Raw genomic sequence first — 13905 nt, 5'->3', positions numbered from 1 at the left:
TGTTCCTCCCACCCCGTCCCCGCACCGCTCCACCCGCCCCCTCCCTGCCGCCCTCCTCAAGCACGGCGGCCCGGCGGGAAGCGCTGCCCCTCCTCTCTCCGCCACCCCCCCGGCCGCCTGGCACCGCGAGGGCGGGGCGTCCCTGGCCGGGGGCAGGCCGCAGCCGCCTGCCCCTTCCCCCCCGCTGCCGTGGGGCCGGCGCGGCGCGGCCGCCCTCCACCTGCTCGCCGCTTTTGTTTGGGGACCGGGGCTGAGGGGGAGGCGCGGCCGCCCCTGCGTGTGGCGGGGCGGAGGCAGTACGGCCCCGGGGTGACTCGGGGCTCACGGCCCCTCTCGCCGCCGCCTTTGTCTGGCAGCCGGTCCGGGCTGCTCTCCTCTCCTCTCCTCCTCGCCCTGGGGATCACGCTTCGGCACTGCCCGCTTTTGGGGAGGGGCGAGCGGCTCCCCCGCTGGGGAAGCCCGCCGTGGAAGGCGCGTTTCGCCCTCTCTCGGGGCGAGGGGGAGGGAGGCGGGGGCGCCTCGCCTCGTCGCGCTGCTCCCGGCGTCCCGCATTGCTCGGCGGCGTTTGCCCCGCCGCCAAGTTGCCACAAGTTGGAGCCGCCCCCCCGCCGCTGCCGCCGGGCTCTGGCCTCGGCGTGAGACAATACCGCGGGCTGCGGAGGAGGAGGGGGCGGGCGGGAGCAGCCCTCTCGCCGCCGATGGGGCCGGGCTGGAGGGCGCTGCGGGGCGGGTAGGTGGCTCCGCGGGCTGCCGCCGGCTGGCGCGCACCGGGGAGCGGCCGGCAGAGGCGGGCGAGCCCCGGCCGCGACGGGCGCCGCTGGCGGCGCGGGGGCTCCATGGAGGAGGTGGGGCTGCGGAGCGGGCGGGAGCGGCTGGCCGGCGGGGACCCGCGGCTCGGCGCCGTGCTGGTGGAGCCGGCGCCGGTGGTGGTGATGGTGGAGCAGCGGGCGGCGGAGGGCTACAAGCTGGTGGAGGTGCAGCTGACCGGCGGGGCTCCCTGGGGCTTCACCCTGAAAGGCGGACGAGAGCACGGGGAGCCCCTCATCATCACCAAGGTGAGAGCGCCGCGGGGGGCGGGGTGGTGGGGCCGGCCGGCTCCATTTTGGCGTGCCGGCGGCGGTGACAGCCCTGCGGTGGCGGCGAGCTCGCTCCGGCCGCGCCGCCTGCCCGCAGCCCGGGGCGCCCCGCGGGGCAGGGCGGCTGCGGCGGTGCCGCCGGCCCCAGCGCAGGTGCCGCCGGCCGGCTCCCTCACGGCAGTGCTGTGGAGGCCCCGAGGCGGCCGTGAGCGCCCGGGGAGCGGGTGCCGGTGGGTGCTGGGACACCCGCCGCCCGGTACGGGGCGCGTCCGAGCAGGTCTGGGGGCAACAGGTTGCTGGGCGCAGCCAGCCCCGCGGCTCCCAGCTGCCGCCGCTGCTGCGCCCCCTGAGCTCGGCGCCGGTGCCCGGCGGGGGGACCCCGCTGCTGCCGGCGCAGCCCGGGACCCCGAGCCGGGCCGCTCCCGCCGCGGAGGGGTGCGGAGGCTGCAACTCCCGGCTCCGAGGCGGAGTTTTCTCCGGTGCTGTTGCACTTGCGAAGTCAAAATAATTAGGGTAACCTTTTGTATCTGCCTCCTCCTTTAAACAAAAGGGCTTGTTGCTGGTGACCAAATCGCTGGTCCGAAGACGGGGGGGAGGGGAGGGGGAGGCCTCTGGGTATATATGCACTTTCTGGTTGTCCTTTTTTTTTTTTTTTTTCCTTCTCTCTTAATGCTTTTTTCTTGTTTTTTAACTGTCTTGTATACTCACAGCTTTCATCGCAGTGTATTGGACATGAGTTAAAGAAATACATCAGGTTTTCTAGAAACTGTTTTTCATCTGGGTGTGTTTTAACTTTGGAATCCTCATCCCCAGTAATTGTTGGGGTTTGCTGTTAAGACAGCTTTCTTGTTGCACAGTGAAAAGACATTAAAATAGATCCATATGTAATTGGGAGAAAAAAAATCCACATTAGCAAAGCACATTCTGCTCAGAATCTGTGGGAAAGATACATATGCTTTGTCTATAAGTCCTGCGGATTCTGCCTGTGCCCATTTTAGAAGTGCACAGAGAATGTCAGAGGTCAACAAGTCCTGTTTTATCCACAGCAGAAATTCTTCTAATCTTATTTTTCAGTTGATTTCATTGTGAGAGTTGTCTAGTTGGTTCCCTTCTTCCACCCTTGAAACAACTGCATTATGGACTTTCCAAGTTAGGACTTTTGAAACCATCTTTTCCTAAGATCTCTTCCCTGCTGCTGTTTTTCAAGAAACAACAGTCAGTGGCAGAAGATGTATATGCTGAAAAATTAGTCTGTGTCTGTCAGCCTCTTACCAGTACCCTGAATTACAGAATATCAAACCTGGGAGCATTTGAGGAAAAGAGAAAAGAGCTACTGGCTCTGTACGTACTAGCTATCAAGTGCCAAATCAAGCATTTTCAACTTTCTGGTGATGGCTAATAAGTGCTACATCTGAAGACTGATCAGTGATATTTATTCATAATGTTACCTAGGTATTAAGTAACTGGCTTAAGTATTTGTGGCATGAGGATGTGGCTGTGGTATGTGGAGAGAAGTGTCTGGCGATGGGAACCTTGTAAACTGGGTCTGTTGCAAGGAGTAATTAAGTGGAACCATATCCTTGATACCGCCTGGAACTGTGCTGCTGTGTGGAAGTGAAATCTGTGTCTACAGGTGCTGACCTAGGAAGAAGAGGCCTTGGGTCTGAATTTCAGAGTATTTTCATTTGCTGTTGTTGGATGCAAGGGTATAGAACTAGTCTTGAAAGCACGGTGTGGTTCTCGTGTCCCCCCGTGTCCCCAGGACTATAACTCCTTAGCTGCAAAGCCTTCCTCTGGGTTTGGCCCATCCATCTTGGTGTTAGTGGATGGTTTTTTTCTGCACCTTTTCTAGTGGTGGCAAGCTACTGAGAAGAATAATTTCATACTGGGTGGTTGCAACACTCCCTCCTTTCAGCAGGAGATGTAAAGTTTGTCTCTTCTCAGCTGAAGAGAGCCCTGAACTTGAGTTACCCCCTTCCTGAGAACATGTGGGGATCACTGGGCTCCCGCAGAAGGGGAGATGCCGTTTGACCTGCGCTTCTCCTCTCCCCGCAGCGTTTGCTGTCCTTTTTCAGGTAGCCTGTGGCTGCTCAGTGGGGGGGGTCCAAAAAAACCCACTGGGCTGAATCCTTCAGGATATCTGTGGAAAAAAATCCTGGTTTTGTGGATTCTAACTGTGCTTATGTGTGAGCTGGTGATGGAGCTCTGTCTCATTCTAGTCCAGGGTGGCTCTGGGGAAGTGAGGATGGATGACGCCAACTGCCACTTTTTTAAGGAGAGGAATGTGACAAGGTGTGAATGGAGTCTCAGATAGCAGCTACTTAAGGGGGATTTCTAAAATTCTGCCTGTCTCCTTTCTTACCCTTGTCTCCAAAGCAAGATCAGCCTTTGAAGAAATTTGCACCTCTGTGTAAATGCTGGGAGGTCTGTGGTGTAAGAATCTCCTGCTTTTCCCAGCATATATGTCACAACTGTCATAACAGCCAGAAGAGTAGCACCAGAAAATGCTGTAATTGAAAAATCGGTGAGCAAGTGTATGTTCATTTTGCAGCACTTTCTGTGTAGCACACCTCTTGGGTGTTCGTTTCTCTGGTTGTGTGGCTATTTCACTTGCTGACAGGAAGGGCAATTTTTTGTTCCAGGTATCATGGGGAGAGTCTAGGGCAAGAAGAGCTGCAAACTCTGGGATTTTATTAGCTGGAAATCTAGTCAATTAAAGCAAGAGTGCCCTTTGATCCACTGAACTACCAATAAGCTGGGAGGGGGAAGGCATGCTGGAGAGGCGGAGAAGTGTCCGGCCTCAGCAGGGGGACAGGGGCGTGCTCCGCCGTGGAATGTCGGGAGGGGAGGTCCGGCGCGGGGAGAGGGCAGCCCGCAGTCACCCGCTGGAGCCCGCTGCCAGGCCGCCCCGCGTCAGGATTGCATTTCTTTCTGGAACTGAAGCAAGACTGGGAGAAATAGTCCTGAACCAGATAGGTAGAATAAGAATATCGAGCTCACCTACCAGGCGGAAGCCTTTTTTTTTTTTTTTTTTTTTTTTTTTTTTCCCCTTGCCCTTTTTGTTGTTGCTGCAATAGGCACAGAGAAAAAAGGTGCAAGATAGAGCTTGCTCAATCTTTAAACATAGCTGGTCTTCTAAAACTTGCCCCACCCGTGTGCAAGTGGTGTTCCTAACATCTAAGCAAAAAGTCTTTTAGCATTGTCGTTCTGTTGCTTAGTATTATTTTTACAATGTCCCTTTAAAAAAAGTGGTTTATGCTGTTTTCTGAATCTCTACGAGTGTGTATGATAACATTCCAAAAAAAAATGCCTGAAGGCAGCTTGTTCTTACCTAATTTGACATCTTGAAAGAAAGGATCTGCTTTTTATAGCAACGTCTTATTTCAACAGAAGGTGAAACGACAACTTCGAGAACTTTAATTAGAAGTCTGTTTGGTTTTTTTCCTCTTTTTAAAGGGAAGTGATACTGGAAATAAAAATGAAAAGTCAAGGTGCACAAGTGTGAATCTTGTGAAAAATCTCCCATAGCTGCATTATCTTAATTACTTTTACTTTAAAATGGCTCTTATCTGAGATGCCCAACTTGTAGTGTCAGTCACAGCATTGATTGTGGGTGATGGATAGAAAGTCATTTCACTTCGTGTACTAATAGTATCCTTAGGAACTCTGAAGTTGTTCTGCAGTCAGTGTTCTTCTTACTACATTAATAAATATGAAAACATAGTTTATGCATTTTAAGGAAGATTGATGTGTATTTAAATAAATTCCTCTGTAGTACCAGGTTTACAAGGGCCTACAACCATACCTCCTCAAGCTATGATCTCATTGCAGGTTAATCAAGGCTGGGCTTGGCTGGTATTTCGGCAAGATTTCCAAGTGAAACCTGGACTGTTGCAAGAAGTTTTGTTGTTGATTTAGTAGATAGAGTTCTTGTCTCCTGAATCAGTGCTGAATTCATGCCACAGCTGGAGGTGGTATCTTTCAAGAAGCAGCAGTATCAGACAGACTCCGAACCTTTGTTTATTTTTCTTTATTCCATTGCACTTTCCTAATGTGCTCCTGTCTATGGTTAGGTGTGAACTGTAATTTGTTTAACCTAACAATTATATAAATTGTATAAAGGAATGCTTCTCTATTAATTGGCTGCAGGACTTCTTCATCTGACTTGTATTGATGTATTATTTCAATAGTAAGTCAAGTGATTACTGTTTTCAGTAAGTCATTCTCTTTCCTTTGGCTTTAAACATATAACCAAAGCAATTGCTTGCATTGCTATACCGCAGCAATATTTAGAGGGGGGAAGGAAAGAAGCTTTAATGGTGCTGTATACAAATTAATAAAAAAAAAGACATTTTCAAACATAAACCCAGTTGCTTGCCTCAAGTTAGGTGTTTGAGGTGAGCTGCCTTGCTTGTAGACTTTAAGACTTGTTAAACTTGGCTGTGAAGCTTGATGTCCAGAAAACCAGCATTTAGTGGTAATCCTGGGAAATTACTGACCACTTCAACATAAATGCAGTCATTGTGTAAACAGCTGATTTGTAAGTTATTAGGAGCCATTGTGCTGTGGCTGAGAGTTAGTTCTAATCAAGGTCTCCATATCCTGACAAATTTCATTCACTTCCTTCAGTTCTAGAGAGGTAATACATGAAGGAGTATTCATTCAGTTTTATTTTCTATCCATATTCTCTCAGTCATCAAACCCAAGCAAAATTACTGACCTGTACGGACCATAATTTGAACACATATCTTAACCTGCAATTTTAAAAGAATGTATCGAACCTCATTCTCTATTTTTTTTGAAACGTTTTTTCGACTTCTTAACTTACGAGAAGTATCTGTTGTTTGGGGAAGATTGGTCTGAGTTGAACTTGGTGCTGTTAAATTTGAGAGTTGAGATTCTAGGAAATATTTATATATTAGAATGAATGTTTTAGGGTTTAAATAATATTATGTAGCTATTTATCTTTTTTCCTTGTCAAAGGTGTTGATTTTTTTCAGTGCTATAGAAACTGTTTTGAGTGGTGTTTGCCTTTGCGTCTGGTTGCTACATCCCAGGTCTCTATTATTGGAAGAGGGGAGTTGCTTTGCAAGAAGATACTATTGCTTTTTACTTGGTTGGCTGGTTGGTGAAGGGAGTGCTCTCAATGGCTATTGAATGAGCTTTTTATTATGACTGTTAATTTACTGATGGGATGGAACACACCACACTCATATGTGGTGTTAATGGTCTGGCTGTGGAAGTCTGAAGCTTCAGAGCGGGTTTTATTGGCAAAAATATTGACAGTTGAAATGCCACCAGTATTGGAAACAGCATTGTAAAGCTATCTTGGATATTGCTACATGTGACTACATCCTGTGTAGGGAGTTGAAATGAGCGGATAGGTTAAAAGGCTTGCGACTTGAGCTGTTTCATGTCAGTTGACATGCTTAGAAGTCAATAGCGTGAGAGTGTAATTTAAGAAACAGGGTGTGTGCACTTGCAGTCCTGAAATTGCAGTTTTCCTTTCTGCATTTCACACTACATTTCAAGACATAAATGCTCCTGAGAAGGAGTCAGAATGCAGTGTTTAAAACCATAACTAAAACTTGCTCACAACAGGCAAACTTAAAACTTTTGGAAATACTGGTTGCTTACAAACTGACATGTTTTTCTCTCCTCTCTTTTTCCCCGTTCCAGCTACTTAGGCAAAAACTGTCAAATCTGTAATGATTTTTTTTATTTTAAAACAAAATACAAACAAAAACATTCATGCCTATTGAGTCTGGCATGGGAATTGGTATGTTCTGTGGGAACAGTTACCACAATAGGAGTTAGCAAGAGTGCCTGTTTGAATGTTTATTAATTTAGGCTTTTTAAAGGACAATGTAAACTTCTCTGTTAGTGACTGATACTTTTTAGTATGAATCTTGGATGCTATCATAGGCATTAACATAAAAATAAAAGACTGGCAAGAGACCTGTAGTTATTGCATGCTGTTGTCAGAGGATTGTCACTAATGCCATTTATTACCTAGCTATCCATCATGCTTGTGTCTTTTGTTTGTTTGTTTTAAGAGGAAAAAACAGTGTGGGTTTGTGTGGTGTTTATGCATATGCTATATACGTTTTACTCAATAGACTGTATGTATGTTTTTTTTTCCTGCAGAATGTGATTCATTGTGTGTTCTCCCACTTAATGAATATTTAAAGTATGAGAGTGTGGAAAGAACAAGGTAAATGGCAAATGAAACCTGGTTATGAATAGATCGGAGAAAACAACTGTTTAGTAGTAACCAAGCCAATATTGCATCATATATGTGAACTTTTTCCTTCTTGAGCAAAGCCATTTGTGTTTAGTCCTTCTAGGCATCTGTAATCTATACAGAGAATACCCAATATGTATATGGATTTATTCTGTAGGTCACTTTATTACAGAAGTTTGAGACGGGTCCCAACCATTATAAGCAGATTTCTTTACTTGCTGTATGTTTAAGAAATACAGTGCACAGAGGAGTTTCCCAGAGAGGTGTAAAGTAAAAATTGATGCAGTTATACTGAGACTTAATCTGTTTAATCAACATAGACTTGCTTTATATTGTCTGTGTTTTGAGCCTATTTGGTGTAAGGTCAATTGAAGGGGTTTTTTAATATATACATAAAGAAAAATGTTCTAAAAATTACAAACGTCTTCCTGCAGGTTTGGGTTTGTGGTTTTTTTTAAGTTTATCCTTAAGATTTTGGAAGCTTTCTAATTGCACTTAACACAGTCTTTCCAGTTTCTTAAAGGTTATGTAGCAGGTATGCTGTGCTGTATCACACCCCCCACCACCCCCCCCAAGAATATTATCACCACTCTGGTGAGTTTTTAGGAGTTCTAATTTGTGTACTACTCGTAACTTCACACATATGGTCACATACAAGCAAGGTGGATTTTAAGGTTTATGGAATGGGCAACTGAGTGCTTTTTGGTAAAATGCATTCATTCAGTGATAGGAAATGTCTAAAAGGTTTGAAATGTAACCAGTTTTTAAATGCAGCTTGATGTACTTGCAGAACATGTTTCTGTCCTTCATATATACTTTGCCAAGCAGCAGACTTCTGATGGTGTTCACCCAGACTTAAGCTAGGTGCTTAATAGCAGTAGGTATTTTTGGAAAGTGATTTATAGTGTTTAAATTAGACATCAATGCTCTGAATTGCTTTCTGAAGGTGCCTACCATTTGCTGTCAGCTGTGAGAAGCTGAGGAGGCCAGTGGTTCCTTGACACATACCTAGGTGCCTACGTAGGTACATGTAAGATGAAACATACTTGAGCAAGATTGTTGTCTGTGTATTTGCAATGTATATGGCTATACCTAACACCATTGGAAAATTCTTTATTTCTCCAATTGTGCTTTGCTTCTGAACATCACAAGAACATAGCTTTTCAGTTTGATTTATCAAGCTCATCAGGGCAGAGTCGTAACCTACCAAGGATGATGACATTTATGAAGTTAGAAGAGAACTTCCTTCCCTCCCTGTAAGTCAATACAGTTTCAGTATTCAGTCTCAGTAACTTGGGGCATTCTTGGTAGGTGCAGCTCAGGTCATGAAGATGAGAGAATGGCTTCTGCAACATAGCAAGTTATTGGGGGACCTTTTTAGTGGCCTTTGTTTGTACCTGAGGGTCACTGTGGCGTGCCAGACTCCCAAAGGCAGAAAGAGCTGACTGGTGAATGCTGGAAATGCAGTAAACTGCTGCCTTGGGAAACTGAATAGCTTTTGTCAGGTACACAGTTCTTGGGTTGGCTCTGAAGGTAGAAACAGATGGAGAAGAGTGATGATAGAAAAGAGGTGGACATTTCAAAGTTCTTCTGAACCCTGGTGAAATGGCAAAATCAACTGAAAGCTTTAAGCTGTTCAGGCAGAGGCACAGTAACATTGGCACTGAGGGGAGGGCTTCATGTCCTGTGTCCCTATACTTCACCTGCCTCACCCCATATGTAAAGGAAGCCTTCCCCTCTGCCACCAGCCCAGCTCTCTCCCCCTTTAGATCCCTCTCTCTCTGTTTCTAAATTACTAGATCAATTGAAATATTTAAATACTTATTTGTCCACATCCATCAACTCTGATATATGGATTAGGAAATACATTGTCACGTTTCTTAGGTACAGAGTTTCTAAAGGACTGTACTTAGTAAGGAGGGATTTCAAGGGTATAGAGTAGCCTGTTGTTCAAGGGTGGTACAAAGGGCAAAAAATAGTGGCTAAAAGCTGGAAATAGGGAATATATGGGGACCTCTGCTACAGTGCTTGAGAGTCTATGTCCCTTTGGATAGCTAGGAACACACAATTTCATCCGTTCCTGCAGTCATTTTTTTAGCTGAATGACCTTCCAGAAGGAAGATGGATCATGATCAAGGGTCCTCTTGTTACTGTGATTGTAGGTGGCCTTATCAGATGCTTTCTTTGCTCCAGTCTCTTAGCTATTCTGTCAGTCATGTTTCTGAGATCTAGACCATTTCTGTACTCACAGTAGTCTAGTCCTTTGCTGTGTGTTTGTGTCCTCTACAACAACAGGGTGTTTAACGTTCTGGTAATAGTAGGCAGTTATCTAAGCAGCTTGGCAGAGGTTGTAGGAATGCTCTTGCTGGTGAGTGAAGTTGAATTTAATTTGGTTTTGTTGAAACTGTAGCATAACTTGATGAAATTAATTCAGAGCTGCTTTTTTTTAATGGAAGTGCATGAACTTCATTCTGTGGTGTGCTTTTTTTCTTTTAAATGGGAAAAGATCCAAGTGTTAGTGAAACTTACAGAGCCTTTTAAAAGGTCCAAACACCTTAATTTTAGAGTAAAAAATTCTTCATCCTCAGTCTTCTATTATGTTCTGTCTGCAATTAATTTGCAGTCAAGTCTGAATAGTTGAACTAGGGAGAGATCTGTCAGTGGTGAGCATGAATACGACAAATATGTTCAAAAGTGGATCACAGGTACCTACCGCTGTACTCAAAATTGCAGCTTCAGTACTTTTCCTCTTCAGTAAAATAGATGATTGTTCTCAAAATCCCTTCATGAAGCTATAAAACCAGATTGTTTTGGATTTTTTTCTGTCTCTTGAGATGAAACATACTTTTTCATATACTTGCTTTGAAAGCTTCCAACATAATCTATGAAACAAAGAAGTATCTCCCAGTTTCCCAAATACATATAAACTATTCAGCGTTCTTTAAGAAATAAACCTCTGATTTGGTTCATTGACTAATGTAAAAAGTTACTGTTGGGGGTAACAATACTTTATTTAGAAGCTGTGTATTTTTCAGTAAAATACTGTAATCTTTTAGGATAGCATCATAGAAACATGATTTCATGGTAAAGGAAGCGAAACGCTTCCTACACAGTATCAGTTAGTCATCACTGTTAATTTTCTTAAACAAATTAGATGCAAAAATGAGTTTGTGGGTGTCTAGCTGGGTGATATCTGATATAACAAATTCTCTGAACTCTGATGAGTATTTGGATTCTGGATATGAAATCATTACAGTACTGTAAATTACTTTTTCCTCTACAAATACATACTTTGTTGATCCTGCAGAAAGGAAAACATTAGATTTTCATTAGAGACATTTGGAGTTGTCTTTTTTTGTAAATGGAATAGCAAAGCATCTATTTCACAGTCATTCATTTAAATAAAAGAAAGATGCAAACATACTGTGTTGACATAAGGTAGTGCTTTGTGGGTGTTTATATGTGGAAAGAATTTTAAGATGATAACAGGGAAAACTTCTAAACAGTGTATGTAACAGATACATAGTTAAATCAAGATTTAAGAGAAATGTACACTTTCAAAATCACCTTTTATAAACAATTTGTAATCTTTTTATACATGATTATTTTGGTGAAGTGTCTTCATTTCTAAATATAAAGGCTTCTGTAAAATTAAAAAGCAGTATCTTATTCCAAGGCTGGAAGATGTTATATAAATAATGGATTCTCTTTAAATGCAGCTCTAATGCTGTAAGGTGATTTCTACTTTCCAGAAAATTGGTAGGGCAACATTTTAAAGTTCTAAGGTAATTTTTTTTCCCCTTTTAAACTATGTATTATTAGTGTGTGCAAGTACTTTTGTTTTTCCTGTTCTTTTTCCTTTCCTCTGTTTTTTAAAAGGGTAAAACTCAACACAACTTGCTTCACTGCTTGTAAAACTTAAGCTACAGTGATTTATGAGCAAAATAAATTCTTTTCTGCAGTCTTTACCTTCTGGGAACTTGATGCTTTTCCCGACTGCTGGAGGAGATTGCTATCAAGAGCAGGGAGGAGGGCTGCACCTTTCCTGACACCATGGAGACCTGAGGAGTTTCTGTGATTGCTCAATCTGATGTTAGGGAGGGGTGTAAGGCAAGTCTTTTGTTGCACAACTGAATTTCTTCTGGCTGATTAATGAAATCTTCATCTTAAAAAGTATTGTAGCTGTGACCTGTTATGTCATATATGTAGGTGCTTAAAATGTGAGGGTGGCGAGGTATGTGGTACTTCAGTGCTGGTTTCCTTCTGTGAAGCCAGTGGTAAGTCCTGAGCCTCCAAAGCTTCAACACAGAACCCAATGAGACGCAAGGAACTGGAGAAATGTTAGTGAATTGAGAATTGGGAGATGATGTAAATTATCTCTTTTGCCACAGGTTGCTTGTGTAACCTGCGTGGAGTCGTATGGCATCTTTGCCTCAGTGTCTGGTGTTGAGTAGGACTAACAATATTTCCCTACTTCGCAGGAGTCTGTTCCTCATGAAACAGTCCTGACATGGAAGAGCTAAAGTATTATGGTGAAAGAGCCTTTATGGGCTTCTAGTAAAACCCATAACCCAAATACATGGGTAAGTCCTAGGAGTACATAGAGTTGTCTTGAAAGTCTATAGTTGTGCGGTTCGGTTGGGAATAAATTCTTCACAACAGAAAACCCTGCTTTGCGCTTGTGTGTCTCCAGTGTTCATCATAAATGGTGTCCTGAAGTGTACAGTTAGTCTCTTTACACAAAATTGAACCTGCTACCTACTCAAAATGCACAGATGCTCTCTGTGCCTCAGAAAGGTAGAAGAGATGAATGGAGTGAGAGGAAAAAAACCCCAACTGTAATGTGGACTTCTTGTATGAAAGGTCAACCAGATATTTGAATCAGAGATTTGAACCTTTTGTTAGCAGTAAAGCTTCATAAGGAAATATGTTTTTGTAGCCAAAACACATGTCCTTGCTGACCACTTGAATTTCCTTCAATTTCTGATGATGACCTACTTAAAGCTCCTTGATAGAAATATACTGTCAGTGGCTTGAAGACTGATAGTGAACTTAGAGTTCATCATCATCTAAGGTGATAGCATAGGATACAAGTTTCAGCAGAATGAAGGGAACAGGTACATATTTTATTCTAACTGCAGAAAAACTTAAAACCTTAGTTTCTTCATCTGCACATCACCAGCGCTAATTGGAGGCTGCTGTTTGCTCCAATATATTGTGTCAATGATTGGTACAGTCGCCCCACACTTCATCCTAAAGAATGCTGGGCTAGTGTAGACTGTCTGTCCTAAATCCAGTGCCTGTAGCTAAAGTCAGTAGATCCTCAGCAGGCTAGTTTTATTTTGCTGAAAGCTGACTGGGGAAATGTTGCATGAGCGATTCAATTACCCGATTAGAGGGAGTGGAGAGGAGCAGCAGGGAGTGGCAGCATCGGGGTGTACAGTCACACGCCCCACAGTGACTTACAGGCTGTAGTCCAGCGGACTTCCAGTGGAAATTAATTTGAAGTATGGAAATAATTTTACAAAATAGGAGATAAGCATGTATGACTTTTGAATTTTCATTAATGAGCAGTCTGAATCAAGACCTGTACTCTTCCTTCATCCTGTGATTTTTTTGCAAAAAATACATCCAGCCTCTTCTAAGGACAAAATGGACATAACTGTTATTAAGATCAGAGTAAAAAGAAAATGGTTTTACTTGTTTTAATGTTTTGCTATCAAAAAAATGCTTTTTGTTTGGACATCAAGGAGAGCATGTTCACTAAATCACACTAAGTCATGACACATTACAGCTAGGTCAGGTTCTGTTGTGAGTACCTTTTTGTCTAAAGGCTTGGAATTTTCTGGGATATTAGATTGATGCTGGCTGCAGTTTGTTATGGCCAGATTTTCTTCTCTTTGATTTCTGGGAAAGTTTCTGTGAGGACATTTGTGTGTAGCTTGTTTTGATATGAAAGAAAAAATCGGTTATATTCCCTTCAATAACATACTGCTAAGGGTTATTACTTTTGAAAAATGTTTTTGAACTTTGGACTGACAAGCTTTCTTTTAGATTTTTGATTTGTTTAACTTTTGTGGCAGTTCCATTGCTAATTCAACTACTACTTGGGTGCTGTGAAGCTGCATCTAGATCTAGATTGTTACAAAACATTTAAAGGAAAATTCTTCATGTATGTGTTTAACTCCAAGATTGACTTCCACAGTTGCAGTCAGTGTCCTGAAAAGCAGCTCCCTTCCACCCTGCAAAACCAATCAGTCTTTAAGCACTGGACAGTAATTCTCGTTAGCATCAATTGATGAGAGGAAGGAGAAAACATGCTGTTTGGCCATGAAATTTGGCGTGTTATCATGTATGGTTGTAAGGAGTGTGGGCTAGGGTTATATATGTAACACTTAATTACAGAAGTATTAAATCATTCTACAGAGTGATTTGCTCTGGAAATTTTGTATTCTTGTAATATGTTTTGTGCTTGTTTGCTTTTAGGTTGGTTTATATGGGGTTTGTTTGTTTGTTTGTGGGGTTTTTTTGAGACAGTGAAAGAAATGTTGTATCCATGTAGTTTTATCAGCTGAACTGCAGTTT

The 13905-nt window shown here is 43.5% G+C and overlaps 1 protein-coding gene across 1 annotated transcript in view; it reads left to right on the top strand.

Annotated features, from left to right (window-relative positions):
• Window positions 1-733: 733 nt before the first annotated feature.
• SHROOM2 (shroom family member 2) overlaps window positions 734-13905 on the top strand; it is a 128593-nt gene continuing 115421 nt past the window's right edge. The window contains exon 1 of the mRNA XM_040582776.1: window positions 734-1055. Within this exon, the coding sequence (XP_040438710.1) occupies window positions 837-1055 (219 nt within the window). The 5' untranslated portion in view covers window positions 734-836. The remainder of the gene's footprint in view (window positions 1056-13905) is intronic.

Source organism: Falco naumanni, chromosome 2 (assembly GCF_017639655.2).
Source record: "Falco naumanni isolate bFalNau1 chromosome 2, bFalNau1.pat, whole genome shotgun sequence".
NCBI classification, from domain to species: domain Eukaryota; kingdom Metazoa; phylum Chordata; class Aves; order Falconiformes; family Falconidae; genus Falco; species Falco naumanni.
Note: the sequence above shows the minus strand (reverse complement) of the source record. Positions and strands in the feature narration are given on the sequence as shown.